The sequence below is a fragment of the Cephus cinctus genome, unplaced genomic scaffold (genome assembly GCF_000341935.2).
Source record: "Cephus cinctus unplaced genomic scaffold, Ccin1 Ccin1_scaffold1223, whole genome shotgun sequence".
Taxonomy (NCBI): Eukaryota; Metazoa; Arthropoda; class Insecta; order Hymenoptera; family Cephidae; genus Cephus; species Cephus cinctus.
In genome coordinates, this window is record NW_014333681.1 from 78,742 (window position 1) to 102,782 (window position 24,041).

The 24,041-nt window shown below is 43.5% G+C and overlaps 2 protein-coding genes across 6 annotated transcripts in view; one reads left to right on the forward strand and one right to left on the reverse strand.

Annotated features, from left to right (window-relative positions):
- The window catches only part of LOC107272666 (rho GTPase-activating protein 20), a 96,757-nt gene that overhangs the window by 30,719 nt on the left and 41,997 nt on the right, over positions 1 to 24,041 (forward strand). For 2 of the 3 annotated variants that reach the window (XM_025089973.1, XM_015750048.2), the window contains exon 5: positions 273 to 445. In XM_025089973.1, coding sequence (XP_024945741.1) covers positions 273 to 445 — 173 coding nt within the window. Of the gene's footprint in view, positions 1 to 272; positions 446 to 15,045; positions 16,525 to 24,041 lie in introns of those variants that run through there. The other variant, XM_015750050.2, reaches the window with a different exon arrangement.
- LOC107272674 lies at positions 12,767 to 14,896 on the reverse strand. 3 transcript variants are annotated; one of them, XR_003061317.1, is made up of 4 exons: positions 14,572 to 14,896; positions 13,789 to 14,441; positions 13,294 to 13,726; positions 12,767 to 13,174 (listed from the first exon to the last, which is right to left on the reverse strand). XR_003061317.1 is itself a non-coding variant. In XM_025089981.1 (2 exons), exons 1-2 carry the CDS (start codon positions 13,540 to 13,542, stop codon positions 13,010 to 13,012), a joined length of 414 nt encoding a protein of 137 aa, XP_024945749.1. In that variant the 5' UTR covers positions 13,543 to 14,896; the 3' UTR covers positions 12,767 to 13,009. The 3 variants fall into 3 exon arrangements, 1 of the variants encoding a protein (XP_024945749.1); XR_003061316.1 differs by having other exon boundaries at positions 13,789 to 14,896; XM_025089981.1 differs by having other exon boundaries at positions 13,294 to 14,896.

Here is a 24,041-nt window from a genome sequence, read left to right on the forward strand (position 1 = left end):
CAACCTTAATAGGAATTCACGTAACCCCAACCGCCGCGGTGACCTACTTTACCGACCGTAGGAAAAAAAGAAAGAATTTTTAATTGAATCTTCTCCGATCCCTCTCGGAGACTCATTTCAATGCAATTCAAACGTCTCACCCGTTACATACGTACTCACAATTAGATTTTCACAATGTGCATCCGCAGCCAGTATCAAATGAAATTCCGTGCATGCTCGCCGTTTCTTTTTTTTTTCTGTTTTCTTTCTAACCTTTAATTATGCAAACCCAGGTGAATTATTCCCTGCCTCGTTCTGGGAGGCGCACTGGGAATACCTTGTGAGATACGTCGAGGCACGCAGAATCCTCGACGAGCTCAGGGCGTCCGAGGACCCCCTACTGCACTTCCTGAGGCACCGGCAGGCAGCGGCCAGGCACTCTCCGTCGTCCTTACTCCTTCTACCGGTAAGTCACTTCATTACCGTCGACATTATCGTTCGATTACTGTAATTGCCCGTGGGAGCCAAACCGGATGCCGGGTGGAACGTTAATGCGCGTACTCATCATCCTCGAGCTTCTCTTCAGGCTCAGCCGCCGCTTCTACGTACATTTCCCATATATCTGGATACGTGCATTATTTTTTTTTGATAATTCTAAAAAAAATTTTTTATCTCGACTTTCACTCCCTAATGCATTTTATTGCGGGTACGTGACGTCAATCGTCGAGGGCGGACCTCTTATCGGCTTTTGAAAACCTACAGGTCGGTACAGTCAATTTTTTTTTTTAAGTGTCAATAACCCGACCATTAGTAATTGCCGACGTCGGGCACTCTACCGCCCACTATGGGCCAATGCGACTATTCCACTAGATGACTATCTCCACTTTTCGACTGTTTCGTTACTTTCCATGAAAACGCTGCTTTACGACTTCTTTCCACGTAAATCCTTCGGTGGAATCGACGTAAGAATCCAAAACTACATTTACCCCGCGCCTACGGTGCGCGCTGAATCGTTGCAATTTTTTTACTATAATTTCAAAATTCGGTTAAAAATTATTACGATCGTAAAATTAAAAAAAAATTTTTTTTATCGCGATCTCAACTTTTTTGTTCGCATATTTTTTTTTTTTTCAAAAATCCATCAACGCTCATCCGAACCATCGTCAAGGCTAGCCTCTATGCAGCGACCCGTTCCGTACCGTATACGCACGCGTAAGCCTTGTTCACAGTGAAAGTCTTATTCTCAATGATGCAATCTACCTAGGAAGATCCTCCACTCGGAACCTTTAAAGAGAAGCCTTACGGTCGCTCGGCGACTGTCGACCGATAGATACGGACATTTATCCCAAAGGGATGTCTCGTTACGTAAGTGACTTCGCGACTTTCAAACTGTCGACATTTAACGTCATACATATATATACACATACTATATACATATCCCAGAGTACAATGACTGATCAATTGGTCATCGATCGGCAAGATCGTTCGATCGTATCGAGTTGCTCCTTCGCTTATTTTTTTTTTTTTTTTCACAACAGTATCTTGTGTCATACGTAGCATATGTGACCCAGCACCAGTGGCCGTAAGTATACAAATAGGCATGTACTTTTTTCACATATGTGATCCCTCTATATATATACATATATCGACGTATAACTTCACATAGAGTACACCTGTACACAAGTAGCTGACTACGCTAACTGTCCAGCAGATCATATGGTACCACGTGTGACACGTGTGGGCGTCGGTAAGGAAGTGGAACACGTGCCAATTACGAATCGTGAAATGTGACGTGACGCGTGTCACTCCAGGACGACCGGTAGCGGCCGAGCCGACATTAAACGATAAAAGATCGATACGAGATATCGATCGGGTACGGGACGTTAATTCGACGCGTATATATAAAAGTGGTTCGTGTCCGAGCTAAATCGCGAGATCCCTACGATAACTGCTGGACGAATGAGCTTTTAATTATATTTTTGTAAATCGCGTCACCCCGTATTATTACTCGGCGATCGGCCGATTTCATAACGATCGTAGCATGGCAAAATTGCATTGTCAATTTGCAATCGTTATGGAATTTGAAAAATTTTGATAAAAATTTTTTCCCAAAAATCATCTCCCCACTCGTCCCACTTGCTGGACCGAGCCACTCGATATCTCGTTCGACTGGTTCGAGATTCGACCTGGTGGCTCTCGTTGACCTCGACGATAATCCGGTCTCTGAAGTATCGACCTACCAGCCCTGGAAATCAATCCCGATAACCGTTAGTGATAAAAGAGAATCAGGATAGGACCTTACGGAGCGCTGAGTCTTGATATATCCCCGGTCCAGCACAGCATCCTCGCGTCTCAATCCTCTCGTTCCGCGTTACGTTAATGATTTACAGAACTCCCACCTTATACTTGGCCCACCTCGGAATCAGCTGGTAGCTGATCCTTCCTCGTCCTACTCGCACGGGACACCCCGTAGATCCTCTTTATCAGCCGATAGAAATTACTCCTCTCGCCTTTCTTATTCCTTATTTCACTAGCGCTCCTAGCGACCTCCAGCATCCAGCTCCTGCTAACTCCAGCTACGGGTAAGCCGAGCCGCTACGAGGACTAACGGTCTTCTCGGTTCACGGGATCTGCTCCTATGCTTCTCTATAGGCTCTTCTGTGATGTGTATATATGTATACATATTATGCCTTGAATATATATATATAGCTTAGAAGATGATGAATGCTCTCACATATTCGCTCCCTGTCCATGTCGATGATCTTGCTGGAGAAATAAAAGCGAACTGACAGTTGGTCGCGGTCGATATTCGAACCTAGTTTATCATGTATGCATATATATATACATATATATATATCGGATTAGACTCATTGAGTTGGTATCAGTCGATTACTATGATGCCCCTTGACAGTTGATATCAATCGTATATATGGATTTATATATATATATATCTGGTTAGTCTCGACGAAATTTTGTTACGGTTAATAAACTTTTTTGTCTTTCGATTTTTCTCCATCCTTTGTCTACCAGCAGTTCTCGCCGGGAGTCAGAGACGCGTCCGAACTGTCTCGTAAATCGTGCGACAGAGGGTAGGACACGCGATGCAAACTCACCGCCGGCAGTTCGGTTCCCTTTTAGCAACTAAGAGCGCTCAGAGAGCTCCTTGCTTCGCGGTAAATTAAGGGTGGATTAATTGCGTCGTCGGCGGAATAACGTATAGGAAAGTTACGGGTTCGTTGGATTAGTTATGGGAGAAGTGGGTACCTGTCTATGGGAATAACGCGAACGTATATATGTAGGCTGAACGGTATAGCTCGGTACGTATCAACGCGTGCTCTGTACGGAGTTGGACGAATATCGAAAGAGAGTGTGTAGTTATGAATGAGTCTGTGGATCATCGATTTTACAATTACATGTATATATAGATATACGGAGGTATCTATGGTCAGTGTTGATTAATCCTTTAATTATTAATTACGCTCCTTACTTTAAATCAAAGCCGGACTCTCGCCGAGTACCGTACGTCATTGCATAAATCTTACTGGATGCAATCATCCCCTGCGATAAATAACTTCGGCAAACCTATTAGTCATTTGGCCGATGACGTTTCCATACTCGAAGCGGCAATACGAGTTTGAGTTACGTGTATACGGAAAGTTTTGTGCCAGGGAGTTTTTAGTGGTAAGAATTGTCGATTTGAAAAAAAATTTTTTTTTTTTTTGAAAATAATTTTGAAAATTTTTTTTTCTCGTATTAGATTTTTCGAAAAATATTTTTAATCGGTTTCGACGATTTTTGTTTTTTTTCAATGGTATCGGTTTCGGTCGATCTCCCGGATGAATCTTTTGTCTCCCGGGACGTGAGGATGCGCTGGACCACACTCGTAGTTAAACGGCAGTGCTCTATATATACCAATTAGCGAGTGCGTGTCTAAGACGTGGACGTTAATCAAAGAAATTTACGAGTCTGTCTATTAACGGGAGTGCAGCAGCCCCGCGTGACCCCGTGCCTAATGGCTCCTTTTCACGTAGCGACGGGTAATGATAAAAGACGCGGCGAAGACCTTTCACCGTTTAAACTCGATTTTAAACCTTTTCGCATCGCGCGACGTAGCAAATAGTACGGGTTCGTTTCTCTCCCGGCAATTCACTTTCCAATCGTCCCTCTTCGCCAGGCATTTCCGCCGCGAAACGAGGAAGCTGTCGGGAGGCGTTACGGAAAATACCGGAAACCGATGACGTTTATCGGTACCTAGTCTGGGTAAAGTCAAAAATGGTAAAAATTTCAACCGACCAAACGTCAAATCTATGTTCACCCGGAATTACGTCACTACCGTTAAATTCATCTCGCACGCATCGTGCAACCTCGTTCGATATATTAGTCTGACATTTCGTATACGGCTTCGGACAAAGGCGTCGACTGGTCGCCGGCACGTGCACGCGCCTTTACGGTCGACACTCTTAATACGTATGCCACGCTGGTTACTATGTAATCCAAGTGTTATATGCCGAGCTACATCGTGTCCGATGCTTCCTGCGAATATCAATTCGATTTTGTATCGTGTCGATTTTATGTTTTGACACTTGACACGTGTCTGGCTAAGGGACACGTGGCTTTGTTTACTTTTATTTATATCGATAAATAGGGGGGTTAATAAAATTTTGGAGAAATTTTTTTCTCTTGATTCACGCATCCTCCAGGATTTTGGATGGCAGAAGAGAAATTTTTTTTTTTTTTCTTTTCCACCAATAAGCCTTTCTCTTCGCTTATGATTCTTTTGTGAAACGGCTTATGGGCGCTCGTCAATAGGGGATAGGCCGGATGTCACGCTTGCACGTGGTTCGTGCTCTGCGCTCATGGGCATTATTTCTGGTATCCATATGGAATAATAAATCGATCCTCATACGCTACTCTGAATATATGTATATTTCCACGTGTCTCAAAAGTTTACCTTGGCTGCACCGGTCTTTCGGCATTGCCAGATGCTGGAGGTGGTAGCATGCGTGACATTGGACCTACCTGTATGGATGCTCGTATGCTTATACGTATCGAAAGGTCGAACGGGCAAAGATGCGTTTCACATATATATATATATATATATTTAATGCACGTGTTAAGAAACCGGGGGGGTCTGTCGGTTCGCGGGGATGAAATGAAAGTTACTTATTGCCGCGTGCTATGAGGCGGGGGGAGCTTCGAAAGGTAGATAATTGAGGATCTTAAGGATCTTTACAGACGGCCCCGGTAACCTGCGATTAAAAGACCAAAGCGAAATTGCCTTTCGCGAATAGACCCCACCAGAAAGTCTTACAGGACTTATGTGGATCGGCGGGGAGACGAATTTCTTTAATGATTTTCTATTTGCTTGTCATTTGCGTACGTGGGGTTACAGTGATGAAATTTTTTCACGATTCTTACCAATAAAATAATAATACTCCATAAAAGAGAAAATATAACCACGATTGATATTTAGTTCATAGGAGAAGGTGGAGTCAAAGAATTTTCGTAATTTGCTATACCGACCGTGAGTGCGAGAGAGACGGATCTATGGGCGTTCGCGTGAGAGAGACAGAGACAGACATAGCCGTCCCTGAAAATCCGTAGGTGCTTGCTATGACCCTTGGTCGAAATTTTATAAGATTTTTTTTTCTTTTTATTATCAACTTCAATTAGATCAATAAAAAATGTTAATAATTTTTTTTATTTTATTTTTCGAAATTCACTGTCTCTCCAGTTCCGTATCGTCTGACCGGCGAACTGTCGACCGACGCCCCCGTCTCACGATCCTGCCGACTATTGTCACGCCGCGAATATAATTTAATAATGCAACGCTCTGCCCGCTAATTACACGTATGGCGAAACGCGGTATATATAATGTCTCATGAATAAAAGATTTCGGAAAAGAATAATACACCACCCCTCCCCCTCTTCCTCCCCCTTTTGCGGCGTCCTAACGCAATCGTTATTCCGCGCACGCGCATCTTCGAATATTAAGAAAACACACCGTCCCAGCGACCCTTCAACCCCTTGCGTGATCTATGATCAGGATATAATGTGACGTATACATATTTATATACATATATACTCATGACTATCCATGGGAAAGAATTTGGATGGACTGTACCTATGGGTGAATATGAAAAAAAAAAATTTTGTTTCTCAGCTCCAATCCACTTCGTCTTCAGCTACCGGATTTTCGAAAAATTCTCTTTTGAAAACCGGATAAAAATCGGGCCGTTCCTATTGGTCGATACTTTATATACACCGTATATGTATATATATATACCTTCTGGTATACTTTCACTGTCGCAGGAGAGTCGCTCTTTCGAATTATGTGCCGTAGCCTACATGCCGGCCATTAAACTCGTACTATATCTGTATATATATAGCTATAGACGTATACATGCTATATAGACAGTGTAGTACTGTTGCGTACAAATCGTCGTATCTACTTGTTATCAAAAATTCGTGCTCCTCCTCTCTTATCAGACACAAACTTTTACGAATGTTGACTTTTTTCTCGGTGAGTTTCTAATCGACGATAACGTTTACTTTCGGTACCATTGACTCATTGCCACGTGCAGTTGGGTTACTTTCGATTTTTTTTTTTTTTTTTTTGAAAACAAAAAATCGCTAAAATACGAAGTACGACGAAATTTTCGTGAATGAAAAAATTTTGAAAATTTTTTCCCTTAATATCGCCTGCAAGCGTATCGTTCGATCGACCGGTAATAAATCCACGATTTTATTCGCGGTTACGAAAGAAAATTGGGGGCCAATCTTCGACCACCTCGAACGTCAAGGAGAAAGGTGGAAGAACTTCGAGTGACTCGAAGGACCAAAGAGGGAAGCCTATCTGGTACCGATTAAGACGAATTATATCGAGTGCTCTTATTATATCGTTAGAACGTTACGGCCGTATTGCGGACTGACGACTCAATCTTCACCATCCATCTTAATGCTATTGCTAATGGAAGTAATTGCCAATTAATTCGAAGGATACTTCGGACCGTATTGTTGGTTCGAGCATCTGCGCATGCGCGGCATGTAGGAAGCCATTGCGCATAATAACAGTACGGAGGAATTTATTCGAATTTCGCAATCGAAGCCCTGAATCTTTGATCTTGAGGCGATCGATCGCGCGTGCGTGATAATAATAAAAAATATCCCAGTCAACGCAATCAGGCTTTCTTACTGATAATAAAAGAAATTTTCAGTCATGAAAATCAAACTTTTGTCTTACCCGTGTATTCTGCGTCCTTATTCATTCGAATGCACTATAGAATGTCCAGCGTTGCTTATACATGCTCAGGTAAACATGGGCGCGTACCTTAGAAGGTAAACGCACGATAGCCATATCTTTTATCTGCTCGGCATATACGCATTGACTTTCTTGTTTGCTCTTATTTCATTTTATTTATTTCCTAGCCTTGTTTTTTTTTTTTTTTTCTTCATTCCCTTACATCGGATTTCCTGGATCCCTTCTGGTATCGTGCGCGGTAACCGGCAACAGCGTAGACATTGACAAATCTTACGTACCTTTACCGGTATCTGGACTGTTTGTACGTGGAGAGCAAATACACGTGTCGATATCATTGACTGATTATGTAATACCTTTTTTTTATTTTGGAATTATTTAAATTTTAATTTTTTTGTTATACAATATCACAGCTCTTTTCAATTTACTGGACCATTGTACACGTATTGGGACTATACGAAGGTTATCTGTACACGAGAGGATATCCTATGCGTATATATATATATATAGGCTTTTACAAACCGGAAACCGGTAGATATCAAAAGAACCAGCGTTCACTCTACCATTGGCGTGTACTGCACGTTGGATAGCCTATACTGAATTTCTATTATCTTTCTGTCAATTCGTATTCTATTTCACAGTAAAAATATGAGGATCTCGCGAGGATGATCTTTCAATGTAAAATTGTGGTACTGGATGCTGGGATAAGAAGAAAGTGAAAATTCGTGGGTGCGTTATCGTGGCGAGTGTGGGTCGATAGGTTGGTACCAGTTTTATTGGATCTGTGATCCAGTGGGATTGAACGGTGGGGATCGGATATGAGTTGGGAAAAAATAAAGAGGAGGTCAAAGGTCGAGTCTGAATCGATTATGAAAAATGGTAACGTTCAGTCATCGAGTGTACGGGGTATGCAGTTAATCACGGGGGAATAAAATTAGTGTGTAAATAATCTCGACCCATTTATTTTGGGCCTTGCTGGGTACTATGGCCCCTGGGGCTACCATTGATAGTATCGATTTTTACTAGTAACGTGACATGTTTATGGGTGAAATTGGATTGGGACTTTAGGGCAGTTTTCAAGAATTAGGTACTGGGACTGTGTAGTGTGTATATATATATATATATATATATTTGGATTGCTTGAATATTCATTAGTGGGAATATCGAATGGTACTGGTGTACTATCGATTCTAATTATTGATTGCAATCGATGAGTCCTGTTATTGGGTGAAGCTAAAGAGCATGTATAGGGTAGTCCGGAAAATTAGATCCTGAAACTACAGAGCTAAGATGCACGCTCCGTGCGCATGCTTGGACTTGGAATTGCATTGTCTGAATATTTAGTAGTTACGTTTCAAGAACTTAATACGCGGAAGCTCTATTTGCTGGGTATAAAATCGTTTTTTTCCTTTTTTTTTCTTCATCCTTTTTATCAATGCTCTTCCCAGCTGGACGCGGCTCGATGCTTCCAGGTAGCAACAAACGTTTCTACTATTGTTATTTGTGTATACACGATCCTCACCAAAGCTAAGACTGCTCAGATTGGTATCGGCTCCTAGCGGTACATACAGCAGCTCCGTTACGCCAGAAACTTCTTCAAAGGATCCTCCAGCGAGATATCAGGTTACGATTGTTATTAACAATATGAAAAATCTCGAAGCTGCTAACCGCGACAACGTTTCCAGATTCCCTCGATCAGGCGCCGATAAGAAAAAAAAAAATGTTGGTACGCAGATGATTTTGAATTATCGATATCCAATAAATCGATCTTACATATTGACAGATCAATCATATCTGTGCACTCCATACCGATATCTATCAGGTCCCCATTGTCTATACCAACTGCATATGCTCTTAATAAAATTTCGCATCGATTTCTCTCGAACGGCAGATCGATCGATAACCGATCAATTGACAGCCATTAATCGAAATATGAACTCGTTGAAAAATCAGACGGTAAAAAATTTTTCAAAAATTTTTCAAAAATTTTTTTGAAAAAATTTCTATACAACTCTACGATCTCACTGGTTATACAGGGTGTCCCATTAAGTCCACGTTTCGATTAATTTCTCGGTACCTGCAATTAAACAAAAATATTGTATAATAAAAAATTTCTTTTTTCCTCGATCCAACCTTCTAATCCAGTACGGATACACGTACCACGTACGTGTTCATCCAGCACGTTACACGTCCACTGGTCCATACAGCGAGCGTCTAACAGGTAGTCGGGACGTCTACAGCTGCTGATGCTGTAGACATTAAGCCGAGCTTTCACCGAAGGAAAGCTACACGTCGGCCAAGGTGTCCACGTGGCCACCGTCGTACTCTCCTCCCAACGACTGTCTGATTTCTCGTGCACAGAATTACATCTTGACTGTAGAGAAACTCCTGGTCCCTTCTTATTGTTCCTGTCGTTGCACAGCCTCCTTATTGCCGGTCCGACCAGGCATTGTTTTTTTTTTCGCGATCACCGTATATAGACGAAACAGATTAGAATTCAGGGTCAAGGTCATTGACCTTGCTACATTATAAATTCGACGAGCAATAATATATAGATAGAAAAATAAAAATACTGGAAAAAAAATCCCTGTTATGAGAATCGACTCTCATGCGTACCAGGCATGACGTCACGCATCGTGCAAGATTAGAGCACTGTTAACTTTGCATGCGATGCATTAGGGCAATTCTCATGTATCTACCTTGCGCTTATAAATTGCAAACTATAGCAGTAGTCCGCCGAGCCTGTCCTGTCGCAATTCTAAGTACGCGGCATACGTTACGTTAGACGTAGGTGTAATACGTGGCGAGTAGAGTTGGTCGACCTATGACCCCCCCGATGCCATTCGACGTGTTTCCTTGAAACGTGGCTAAAGCTGCGCGAGCGTCGGGTTTGTCCTTGCGAGGCTGAGGAATCCATTGGAAGGTGGACCCGAGTGCGTGTACGCAATGCGTAATGCGTTTAGCCAACTGCGGGCCGACGGACGAGCAAATTGAATTTCTTCTCGGTTGCGGCTAAGATAACAAGAGGAATAAATAGAATGGGTAGGCTAGTAATAGGTAAGGTTAGAATCACCCGGTATTATTTATAATGCAATAATCAGGGACACAGTACGTGTACAGTGGGGGATAAAAAAAATTTTTTTTTTTTTTTTTACAAAACTTAAATTGTACTTTGATATTTTTTGGAAATTTTTTTTTTTTTGAAAATTCATTCCTGGCATCTTCGAGCTGGGCGCTTGGCTTGGATCGGTAGAAAGGGAAAGAAATGTCTGGTGATGAGAAGGATTGGGGGGAGGGAGAGAAAGAGAGAGGGAGAGAGTGTACGAGTGAATATGAAAAGAGAAAGAGATAAACGCGAATGACCGGTACGTGAGTCGGTACTGAGGAAGCCGACGTGAAGGTACCTACTGCTGTTCTTTGATGCACTTCTGTATGCACTTGGCTGCACTGGTCGAAGATAAAATGCAGTTCCGATAGATTTGTCATTGTATAAACGAATCTTTAGTTTTTACGTATGTATGTTGAGAATGCATGACATAACCATACTCGGAGATGTCATAACGAGCGTACGTAACTTTTTGGTAATGTCCTTTTGGATTATGAAATTCCTTTTGGTGTTCGTGTATGCTTGCATAATATTCACGTTAGTCTTAACGATGTTTCTTAGGGAAGACCTATGACTTTTCGCGGTCTCTCTTGCTCCCGGTATGTAAAGGTGCGTTCACGCCGTGGTACATGACCATGGAAAAAGTAAACCGAGCCAAAGCTCGTGAAGGGAAATTTAAGCGAACTTCGTTACTGCGTATTGGTTACGCGGTCGAAGGTACGTGGATGGGTTAGCGTTGTTATTGGTAACCATGGTGACAGCGTGAGATCGAGTGAGACGGAGAACGGCGGGGATACGCGGATGATAAAAGTACACGGAGTAGCGACGCCCACGAAATCGCATATCCTCGTGTATCAACGGCAGGTAGCGATAATGAAATCTAAATTGCAAATTATGACGGGGCATAACTCTTACTCGTTATCCGTGCATTCTCCATTACTGTATGCTCCACGCTCGGTTACGTATAGAGTGACGCACCGGGGACGCCTAATGCGCCGTACCAATCGGAACTGCCAGTCTGAGCTTTGAGGTTTTTGGAAAAAAAAAAAAAAAAAAAAAAAAATTTTTTGTACATAGAATTTTTTTATGGTCCATTCCGAACACTTGCCCCTTCTATAGTCACGGTGTATGAGGAGGGGACAATTTCCTGTAGGATCACAAAGGGATGCTGGATGCTGTGAAAAATGATGGCACTTGTTTTATGGTCCATTCCGAACACTTGCCCCTTCTATAGTCACGGTGTATGAGGAGGGGACAATTTCCTGTAGGATCACAAAGGGATGCTGGATGCTGTGAAAAATGATGGCACTTGGAAAATCTTTGGCGTTCATCAATATTTTTCAATGTATCTTGGAGCCTTTACTTCCGTCTTTTTGATTATGAGTGATAACAACTGGGTAGGGCGGCTTCGGTAACTGGCTGTCAGTCGTTAATTCCACGTCGGTTTCAGACCCGCAGCGAGATCAAAGGATAATATTTCTCGGAGTGTCCCGCGCCCCGGCAGTGCACTTATACCGGACACGCGAACGCGCTTTGAATTCCTCAAGGCGGGAGAAAATTTCGCTCCGCGTGGTCGATATGCTGTTTCTCGTGCTGGCACAGTTCGATCGCGATATTCGATCGATTATTCATTAGCTTTCTCGTTGATGAATTTTCAAAAGTCATCGATACGGAATGCAACCGTATTATGTATTGTTAGTTAGCCTATGGGCCGGTCGGGTATCTGATCTGCGCAGTGAGTCACTGCGCAGGTCACGTGACACGTCGGATACGTTTCTGGCGAGTAGAGGATTCCCCCGTATTCGGTATACCCGAAATCCTCGCGTTTAACCTATAAACTAGTGGAATCTTACAATGGACTTTTTGTCTGGTGCAACGGGGGTAGACTTTATCTAGTCTGACGGAGCTCCGAGCACATAAATGTGTATGGTACCACTTTAGGACTCGTTAGAGCACGTACGTGTTCCTAGTGGGACGTCGGTATACCGCGCGACGACTCGACAAAAAGTCCCTACACCCGTACCCGAGCACAATACCATTTTCTATGGATTTTTCTACGTACTTTTCTACCGGTGCTTGTCGGAAGTGGATATAACTTGAACTTGACTTGGATCGAGTGTTACTCGGTGCTTCTTGTCGAAGAAACGGAAACGTTCGGTTCTGCTGTACCTGCCCGCGCGAGGTATAGGTTACTGGTATAGGTAGCTTGGTCTATACGTACGTATAGATACTATACGTATATGTATATAGATACTACACGTAGCCCCAGTAACGGCGGCAGCAGCAGCAGGAGCTTTGCAATATAGCAAGAGACTCGATGTTGCGTCAGGATGCTGAGGATCCACGAAAAACAATGTGCAGCCAGGAGTCTACTTCTTTTACTTAGGGATCCACTCGAGGTATGCCATTTAATATATAGCGTCTGTTGAATATATATATATATATGAGTATGTATATAAATATATACAGAACAGCTATGGTTGAAGCAATGTAAATCACATTGGTGTACAAAAAAATAAAGAGAGACATGCCCTGGCTCTCTTGGACACGATTCCGCGATAGTTGAAATTTATTTCACTTCCACCTGTCGCCGCGTTGAGAATTTAACTGTTGGCTTACTATCTCTTTACGAGCTCCGGAGATTCACGGAGGTTCCTCTCGAGATTTCAGATTCTGTCGCTGCTTTGAGATTTTTTCTTTTTTAATCCCTCCTTCGGCTCTCCCGGTATTATCACTTTCATTGCCGGATAAGCCGTTTGAATTATTTGAGATTGTACCAGGGGCGTATGGCCCGTGTACCGCAGGGGGGGCCGGGTGTCAAAAGGGTAATCCTGAAATAATTTTGAGATTCTTTAAAAATTGTAAATTAACGGATAACGTATGCTACGTGCTGTACCGGTTTAAAATGTGCATTTGCATTTCTAGAATATTTGACCTAGAACGTGCTAACCTTATTCTGTGATTGAAGAAACGTGACGTCGAACGGTAAATCGTTTGGCCCGATAAGAGCCTGATAATTAGGAGGCCTAATTAATTCACGTTCCGAAGCGTCAAACAAGCTAATCAATTCTACGAAGGGGCCGACCACCTTCAACTTCCTGCTGGCGATAATGGCCATGCCGCGCAGTGCTTGTGCATTAGATTGACAAGGAGACTGGAATCGCCGGAGGACAGAGACACCTCGTAGACAGTGTATCATGTTCTTTCTTGGAGTTTGTGCGAGTCCTGCCCATTTCTTGCACCCACATTCCAGGCTATCGATACCAGCACCTAATCGGAAATCCGATCCCGTCACGAAGAATGCCGCGTCATTGGTCCGTAACGATTCCACCAATGCATTAAATCGAACCTGAGACGGCCTGAAGTGTCCAAGAATGTTGACCCTGGTCAGGATGTCGATATTGGGTTTAATGAAAAATTTGAAAAACTTCAGCTCGATACCCACCTTGTTTATAAAATTTTCGGTCCAAATTAGAAGCGACGGACTCTTGGTAATTGGTCTCGAGAAAAAAAAAAGGGCGTGGCACTCGAATTAGGTAGTCCACAGTGACTTAGGTTCTCCATCTAAATTGGACCTACGGGATCGTAACCGTTGATAGACTTTTTTCTATTTCACTGGTTTCAGTAAAATTAGAGGTTAGGATACACTAGGTATAACCATAAACAGCTGCGGACTCCTCGTTCTCGGTGGCATTCCTGGAACGTTCGATCCGATCAGTTTCCGGGCCACGTACGCGTACTGGGGCATTTTTTTCCCTTCCGAGGAGTTTTCTCTTTTCTCCTGCTTCCACTCTTTATCCTCTTTTTTATTGTTTCTTTTTCCCGAGCTGTATGTCTCTTGCGCTTAACGGAGGAAGCTGGCACGTTTTTGTTAATTGAAACGTGACCAGGACTGGATTTCCGTTGATTCATCGTACGTGAAGGAACCTCGTGCGCGTACCAAAATGTCTCAGTGTGATAGTTGTGCGCAGTGGCCAATCCACGCTCCTTATTAATTATGTCATTAAGGCTGATGATCATCAAAACTTCAATTACGAGCAGCTCCGTACGGAGTGACAGGACTGTATGATTGATCACGGTATCCACTCTCACTTCCACCTATAAAGCAGACACACGATTAGCGAGGAGCGTACGATACGCCATCTTTTATCGTTCCCTTTCGTCTCGCGCCATTGCGAAATTCAGTCTAGAACGCCGCGGTATTACGGAAACCGTGTAAAATCCTTACCAGCAAAACATCGTGCAACATTCCCATGCAAATAGCAGCACAGGAGAAGGTAGTAGGTAAGCAAGATACACAAATCAGTGTCTCCCTCTCTTAGCGATTGACGAACTCCATAACCTCTGGAGCTACCATTCCCTGTCCGATTACATCGTGAGCATCGTAATCGACTCGTCGTACCTAACCCCGAATGTTAACCATGCAATTTTCACGTAGCTCGCACAACTCGTCCTGGGGTAACACCCTTTCGTCGAACTCAAGCAAGATTCGAGGGCCCGTGATACAGCGCGGAGGCCTCAGGGCGAAATAAGTCCCGGTTACTATGGCAACCGGCGTAGTTCGGCTAACTTCGTGCGGACTCGTCGTCGCTCGGCGGCGCTCGGGAGTAATCGTCGAGTCTCGTGCCAGCGAGGCCAACCGGTCGGGAGCCGCCGTCTTCAGCGCGACCAGTTGAATTCCGTACGCAGTGAGTGATCGAGGTGCGTCCAACTACGATCGTAGCTCGTAACGTCGCGTGTTTTATGCATACAATTGTATAAAAGTTTCTTGTATACGATAACGAGGCCATTTTAAACGCGCTTACTTCCCTTGTACTCGGGATTCATTTGCACGCGAGTGCCCGCAACGTTCGTAAAGAAATTGTAACGGTTTTTTTTTTCCCCTTTATAAAAGGAAGATGTTTTCGCGAGTGATCGGTGACGATCTTATTTAACGTCTCAAAGACAACTTGAACTCAATTTATTCAGCTGGATATTAACGTACCTCTCGGATTCATTCCTTCGGCAGAGAGAGCTGCTTTGCTTTGGCTGCTGTCGGACAGTCAGTGCTTGTGAGAGTGCTGCACGCCTCAAGGCAAATACCTACCTGGTTCGAAGCGAACGCACGATTGGGCCTTATGCTTCTGAAACTTGTATACTGGATCATATGCTTATATTGATCGAGACGTATGTGAGCAGAGTACAAGTATAAGCATTGCTACTGAGACTCGGAGTCCGTACATTGCTCGGATGCCAATGTATCCTGGGCGTATTCTCAGCGCCACGTATTCGCGACTAACGTTAACGTAATCGGCACGAACGCTGATATTGCAAACCTGCTCTTTTACGACGTTTTCTTTCTTCTTTTTTTTAAATTTGACTCTTTCGAAAGCATCCTTGACAGTGTCATCGGTGCAGTACGTATTTACGTACACGCGGTACACGTTACACGAGTTCGCTTGTCAAACGGCATATATTCCTGTATATATCCAGATAGATGTACGTTCCAAATTGGAATAAATCGATCGGTCGTTATTATCGAGCGTATAACGTTACGGATGAAATGATCTAAATCAGACTGTACGGAACAGTGTGCCAGTGAAAATTCGATTTAAAAGTGATTAATAGAATCGTACATTGAGAAAAGATTGTAAATGTTGAAAATCTCGTTGACGAATTTGTGATGCATTCCGTGTGACTCATAGGAGAAACAAACTAGTAGCATTGACGGGGCAGTGATAATAGAAGAATTCGAAGAGAAGAGTGCTTAACGCGGTACCAGTGATAATGATAAGAAGAAGAGTTCAGGGGATAAAATGATCCCGGTGGCAATGACAACTGCAAGAGAGTGAAAATAATTGTGCGAGGCAATTGAAATTGATACGCGGTGTCAATGATGACGATGTTTGGCACCCTGGTCCAGAGGCTGACCTCGCCAGTGACCTCGCCGACGACGCCAAGGAGACGCTTTAAATCGCCGTCCAGATGGGAAGTGCAGAGTGATCCTGAAGATGAAGCCCCGCCAGTCCGGAAGTCCCGTGCCAAGCATCTCCTGGACAAGCGCAAGAGCAAGAGTCGTGCCAGAGGTCTTAACGTCGGTGAACCCCAATCGTGTGCTACAACCACTTCCGGTTGGCAGGACGTTGTGTTTCCGCCGCTACGCGGAACGAAGAGTCTGGGTAGACTGGATGGGATGAAAGAGGTGAGAGGGATATCATTGTTCTTGCAAATGACATTTTTTGAAATCATTATTTTTTTAGCAATCGTTACGTCACTGCTCTCGTACTACGTTTTTTTTATCTTATGTAGATATTCGGGTCTGATCGATAATTTATAGGGAAAAATGATGTTTTGCAAACCCATTGAAAGTCGTGCCATTAAGGTATACCGATAGTCGAACCACGATCCTCTTTAACGATACGTTGCAAAACCGTCCGCCAAAGAGCTGGACGACACTCCTTGAGATAGTCATCTCTGTGGTTCAACTATAGTTAAATCGCGATAGGAGACTTCCTGGTCGTGATACCAGAGGAAGTAGGTATGCACTTGGTTAACCTACCAATTCGTTTCTTTGTTCCGAGAATTAATTTATGGTCGAGGGGCAAGAGCCCTTACGATGGAATTTTCGTAACGGGGAATATATTACGTGAATAGTGTAAAGGAAAAATAAAAGAGTAAGAGAGAGAGAGAGAGAGAGAGAGAGAGAGAGAGAGAGAGGAAAATTATAACTTTACACGTGTTGATATTTATGGCTTAGAAATTTTTAAAGCTGATTATATACCTACTCGATTCCTAAGGCCATTCCAATAATTTACTAGCACACGAGACTCCCCTATACCAAGTGACTAGTAAGTCCCAACATTGACGAGATCCAAGTATTTCGTGTGGGCCCCGTTAGCCGAACAGCACAGAAAGTCCCCAGGGCCCCCGTATCGGTCTCTCTCGCATGCGGTCCTCTTACCTGGACTCTCTCATAGCTTCCTCGAGAACGACCTCCCGAAGGCCCTTTTGTTACGAAAGCGGATAGTGCCCGGACTGTCCGCCAGGCTCGAATTTGGCGCACGTGTCTGCTTACGATTTACTCGATACATTTTTTTTTCATCGTACAAAAATTCTTTGATTTTATTAATTTTTTTTCCACAATTATCTCGTTCCTCTTTATCCAACTTTTTTTTTCACTAAATTGTATTATTTTTTGTTTTTAACGCTTTTCTCTTCTCTCTCTCTCTCTCTCTCTCTCTCTCTCTCTCTCTCTCTTATACTCATTTTCTCAAAGTAACTTCTTTAGCTTGCTCACTTTACTCCTTGACTTATTTCTCCATGCTCTCTCTACCTCCCCTCTCCCTTCCCCTCTCTTTCTCTCGGTACGAAAGGATACATATACTCATTTTCTCAAAGTAACTTCTTTAGCTTGCTCACTTTACTCCTTGACTTATTTCTCCATGCTCTCTCTACCTCCCCTCTCCCTTCCCCTCTCTTTTCTTATGCCTCTCTCACAGTCTCTCACCGAGATCGGCGCAGCTCCTCCTTTAATCTCGCACCACAGCGTGCCTCCTATAAAACGCCGCTCTCAAGACTAAAAACCCATATATGTTGAAAAGCTTCCTTATAAGGGATCACCTCGGGGCTTCCTACGGTCAGGCATTCCGAAACTCTGAATCAAGCTCTTCTCTGCTCTTGTCTCTCTCTCTTTTTCTCTCTCTCTCTCTCTCTCTCTCTCTCTCTCTCTCTCTCCCCCCTTTTCTTTTTCTTTTCTCCTGCGTCGAATATAACAGACCGACTGGCAGACGCGCTTCCCTCACGGATCGCGAACGTTTCACGTATAAGTTATTACAGGCGCGCTGAGTCTGTGAGTCGGCTATCTGGACCACTGCGAGAAAAATCTTAACTGTACATACGAAAGTCAGCAAGTGAATCTTTTTGACTTTGAGAATTCGTATCGTTACGTCACCAGCTGATCCCGGCGTATGCAAAATTGGTTCTCTAGGGAATTGCAACTTTTTTTCTCTCTCCATAATTCACACAATTGACATTCTTAACCTTTCGAAGCCACCTTATCCGCGCAGGATCCTATATTTTTATCTTTAGAATTTCTCTGTTTTTTTTTTTTCCTTTTTCCCGTCCAATGGGAATATCTCGCGAACCGCAGAGCGTCGCGCCGCCGCAAAGAACGTAATAAAGGGGCGCGTGCAAAATGGCGACAAAAATTCCACGACGTTTGCCAAACGAAAGACACGCGGCTCGTCGCGGTCGGATTGTTGGTCAACTGGTTGGCTGGTTAGTCGGTCGGACGGTTCGGTATCTACTGGTTAACTTATTACTGTGCTACGTGCATATATATACATACAGGCAATGGTCTCTCTGGTTCGCTCGATGCGGTCGGGGGAACCATTTGGTTTCTTGAGCGTATGGATAAACACGATAAATTACCCAGAACCTATTTCTCCATAATTCTTTCTTTTTCTCCGTCTTCTTCTCGTACACATAACCACACGACTGACTCGCGCACCCGTCTTGATCTTAATTACGGGTCGTGCAAGTAAGGATCGACGATGGGCGGCAGAGCCGTTTTCATTAATCGCTTGGCTCATTGCGCCGGGACCATGCCGGATGAGGAAGTGACGTCTCTGGACGTCGCTCGGCATCATCGTCATCATCATCAGTCAGGTCAAAGGACGCCTCGAGCGTAACCGCAAAGACCCTCTAGTACGACGTAATAGTTTACTCGCCGAAGTGAGGAGCCGCTCGAGAGGTGGATCGGTGCTCGGTCGCCATGTTGGATTTACGATTTGTTCGGGCAGTCGAGTCGCGCGGGAAATTTGAAAAATTTAACGTGATTTTTTCTAGAACGTCGTCGAGATCGATTTCTCTCGTGAATCATCGTAATTATATTACGAAAACCAGTTCATTTATATAACGAGGATCTGTCGATCGATTAAATTGAGTAACTTGGGAATTGACCTTGCTCGAAATTTTTTTTCGAACCCTTTTTTTCTCCAAAAAATTCCGAAAGCGTAATGATCCGGTCTATACTTAACGGCGTTACTGTAGCTTGTGGTAATTTTTTTTTTTTTTTTTTTAAATCATGAAATCGAACGCTTCCGCCGGAAGTTTTCTCTCGGTCACACCTAGACGGGTGGCGTCTTAAAGATTTTGCCAAACTCGTTCCACCATCTTATACACTGACAAATCGGGATGACCTGCTCCAGTTTCCATCACGCTTATATACCCACCTACCAACCTATAACCGACTTATAATGTACCAGGACTCTTCTTACAATGTGTCCACCGACACAAAGCCCTTTGTCATCATGCCCATTACGGGAGCCACTTTCGTTCCATGGGCCTGATTCACTACCTTGGTTTCGAGTTAGTGAACTTCGTACGTGCCCGCTGCACATATACCAGCGTCCGATCAGGCTACCGGTGCCTCGGCGAAGAACGGCTGATACACGGGCAATGCTATCAGGCCCAATTTTCACCTGGCGCCACGACACGTGATTCGGCCGAGAATGGGTATTACGGTTTTCCTTTTTTTTTTTTTTTTTTTTTTTTTTTTTTTTTTTTTTTTTTTTTTTTTTTTTTTTTTTTTTTTTTTGGGACTTGTCGCCCTGAGGGTGGGACGAATTATACAAGAACGCTCGAATGCCCGGAGACCGAGGAATATTGTGGGACTGTTCAGGCCCTTCTCACTTGGGACCAGGTGGCAATCATTGTGTATACGTATATATTCAGGTTCAGGTTTTGTCTAGAGCTGGGAACCAGATCCAGGCTTGGTTCTGTACTTCCAGTGGGTCTGTCGCTTGCTCGAAAGGGAGCAGCCGGGACTAACGACGACGTCATTAACCCCTTTTTCCCCTTACGTGTCCCTTTCTACGTGATTGCCGCTAATGTCAATGATCTCCGACCCTGACTTCTTAAATCGACCTTATTTTTGTCTCTGGGCTGCTCGGGGTTGACGCGCGCTCTGGAGTCTTGACAATTGGGACCGTAGGACCCCATTTCACTTTAATTTTCATCTTTTTTTTTTTTTGTCAAATCGTTTTGATTACTAGATTTTTGGAAAATTTTTTTTTTTACAAATTTTTTTTGGCGGAACATTTTTACGTGTTTACCGATCGTCATTTACGCTGTTGCCGTGTTGTTTATCGCTGGTACCAATGATAATTGGCCTTTTTTTTCAACTTCGTAATTACGGTCACTTCGAAAATCAATGGCGGACATTTAATAGTAGATTCTGATAACAGGAGCGGTTAATGCGAATATTCTTTATGGCGATCGTCAACGGCTACCTCGTATGGATAATTAACAATTATACGCCGAGATCGGCGAAGTCTCGTAGATGCTCGGTTGGTCATAAGTAGTTAACTCTCGTAAAACGTGATCTTAATTAATGGCATACCCTTACTGCGTGGTAGACGGCAGTGATTCTCAATGACGATCGATAACCTTGAGATCGGTAGTATCGAGAAAAAAAAATGTTCGATTATCGATTATTCGCGATCTAACATAATCGTTGCAGGAATATCTCCCGCGAATATCTCCCATCGTAACCTAAGACTTGTATAATTTTTTTTTTCGATATCGCGCAAAATCAAAAAATTTTGAAAATCGGTACAGTCCAATGAGAATCTACGAAATCGTTGTGTAGTACAGTGCGAGCGATTTGTTTTTACAACGAACAGAAGCCAAGTGTCAATTACGTCACGGACGGCTTAGACGTATCATGCGTCGATTGTTGTTATTATTATTATTTAATTAGACCACTTTTCTTGGAACTGTCGTATAAAAGAAAAAAATCAGGAAACCAGGAAAAAGTCATTATGGCTGATTCATACAGTCGACATTGCCGTCTAGTGCCGTCGCGTACACGCGCGATAAAACGGGCGAATAAAAATTCAATCTAGAAAGTACAGGACTGCCGTCGCTGTAAAGGAACTAGCACGAACAGACTCTACTTTCGAGTATGGATCAACGAGAGGCTGCCTTGTTAATCTACTCGAATGGGTTATCGGCCATTCATTTGATTTTCTCCCCTAAGTGCCCTCGTTGCCAGATGAATACTATCGGTTTCAGCAGCTGGCACAAGAGCATCGATCACCTCGATAAATAGTTGTACCAGTAATTATATATATATATATATTGCCTCTAACGTACCAATGACTATGGCTACTAGTAGAGAAACGATTCAGTCTGCGGGCTTCTGAAATGGGAAAATACAGGTCGGCCTTATGCATTATCGATTTCTCATTGGGCCCATATTGTATATACACTTTACAGCCATATATATATATATATACACCGTATATAGGGCCCAGCGATGGTAGCGGCCTCTCGAGAATGCCGAAGGTTCCGGTTCTGATTCATTGTCGCGTCATACATCCAGACGCCAGTCGGTTTCGTCCATCCACGCGTAGGTCGTCCATCCTGTTCGACGATGTTCGCGTACGCATGCGCAGAAACGCGTTTCTGACTGTTGCCACAGCAACCGCGCATAGTTGTATCCGCGGTCATTCATATTTACCCAGAGGAGACATGCCCGGCCGGGGAAATCCCCCCACGAAGTCCACGTTTCGTTGAACGCCTTGACGGCGTGGAACAGGCCTTTACCTTTGTACCCGATTTCGCGCTGAAGTTTCGTCCCTCGATTGGCAGCACTGCTTCCATTCTCCGTGGTGACGTATGGGTAGGGAAAAAAGTTCGAAACTAGCACGCCTATAGGGCTTTCGAGAAACAGCTGGGAAACCTAGACGAACTGGTGCACCTTGAAAACCAGTTGGATTGGTACACCTGTATAGGGATTTTTTTTTCTTCTTTTTTTCTCGTACACCGTAAAGGTCAACTTTCGAGACACTTTTTCTTGCGAAAACATTGTCTAGGATCATGATTTTTTTTTTTGGGCTTCTGAGTTCTTTTTTTTATTTACATTTTTTTTTGTTTTAATTTTCCTATTCGCATTCTCGCGCTTATCCTGCTACATTATACATGCCGACCGAGCGCAGTACATACGTACGTGCGTATTCTCTCTACCCTGTAATCTATAGTGCACAATGTTGGCGTGATTACGGTACGCGGTTCGATGCCGGGTCAAGCCTACGCTCCTTATTCAAATATTAAAGCCCGAGTCACATGCGTGCAAGTGGATCGTCGGTTATACCAGATGCAACGAGCACAGCTGTGTATCTTCTGTACGCTATGGGTTCATACTGTAACTTTGTATATCGATGGTACATGGGGTTCCTGTCTCGTATGGTACCCCTGGGTACTCTTCACGTGTGTATGCACACATATGCCGGTTATTTAAAGTTCCTTGAGCTCTCGCCTGGGCGTATCGAGCAAAAGCTTCAAAGAGATCCTCTCTGCCCTGGTACACGATTCGTGGGGTATTTGCATCACAATGCCAAATCAACGTACTGGGAGCATCGAGGTGCATTCTGAGCGAATCGTGTTCTGAGAAAAAGGCTTGGCTTTTGCCAATATATATATATATATATATATATATATATAGATTGCAGATATTTTATAACTTTGCTAAGTCGAATTTAATTGTCATATAGTTTAAGGCAGAAGAAATTTTTTTTAGTTTTGGGATTTTTAAAATTTTTTTACGGAGTAGCGGAGGAGGGGGGATTGTATTATTTTTTTTGTGTGTCTTCATTCTCTCTTCTTATTCTCGCAATGCTAAATGAAACTCGGATACGTTTACGACGAAGTTTTACGGTCGACACCTTTTCCTTTCCTTGACTCAACAATGAAGTCCCTATCCGGGGGTTCCCCGTCGTATTAAAAACTCCTCGTGATTTATGCACCTCGGGGGATCCCCGTGGTTTCTTTGATATTCACTTGGTTGTCTTTTTTGACGTTTCTTTTTTTTTTTTCCCCCCCCTTTGAGATTTCATTTTTCTTGGTTTACCTTGCAAACGAATTTTCGTATCAGCAGCGCGCACCTTACCTGTCGAATAAGCCGGTGGAATGCTTTGTTAATGCGTGCGCGAGCGCGAGTGTGTCCGTTTACGGTTTTTTGTATGAGCGTAAACATTACCGCCTGTATGCTCGGTAATTTCTTTTTATTCGGCCTAGCCCGTTTAGTCGCCGACAAGGTCGGCTCTTCTCGGTTATTAACCGGCGAGCATGGCGGACACCGTTTAACCCGCGATTACGCTTTTAATTCGTTCGACTCACCACGCTACCGACGCCTTTGTCGCGCGAAAGCGACTCTGCGATTCTTTTGAAAAATTTAATAACCTCCATCTTCATTGGACACCCGACTTTATCATTGAGTTCAGGTATAAACGGCAGTGGTATATGGGATTTAATTGTGTATGCTATTGAAGTGTATAAATTTTTGAAAAAATTTTTGAAAAAAAAATTTTTTTTTTTTTTTTCAAAATCCGAATCACTATACGAGAATCTTTCGAGATTGCCTCTCCCTACGGGTACACGCACAACAATGTCCCATCATCCAAGAGCATACACGTTTTTCAATTTCTATGGGACCACGATGGAAAGCCTAGTACACAGCTGTCCCTATAGAAAACGTGACGAGCTCTCCTACCGGGTGGACATTAAAAAATAGGGGCCCATTGTAAGACCCGTGTAACATACGTATATACGATCCTGCCCTCTGGGCTCCGGCATCCCCGCGGCGTACGTGATTTCGTATGTCGTTGTCGCTCACATGCGAACTGACGGAAGCGCCACCGAATCCAATATAATTTC

Bases quoted from the DNA above. Each gene is read 5' to 3' on its own strand.
- LOC107272674 (XM_025089981.1), bottom strand. From the start codon at position 13,542: ATGATACACTGTCTACGAGGTGTCTCTGTCCTCCGGCGATTCCAGTCT. The intron at 13,175-13,293 runs GTTAGCACGTTC...AAATTATTTCAG, and splicing joins TTCTTCAATCACAGAATAAG to GATTACCCTTTTGACACCCG.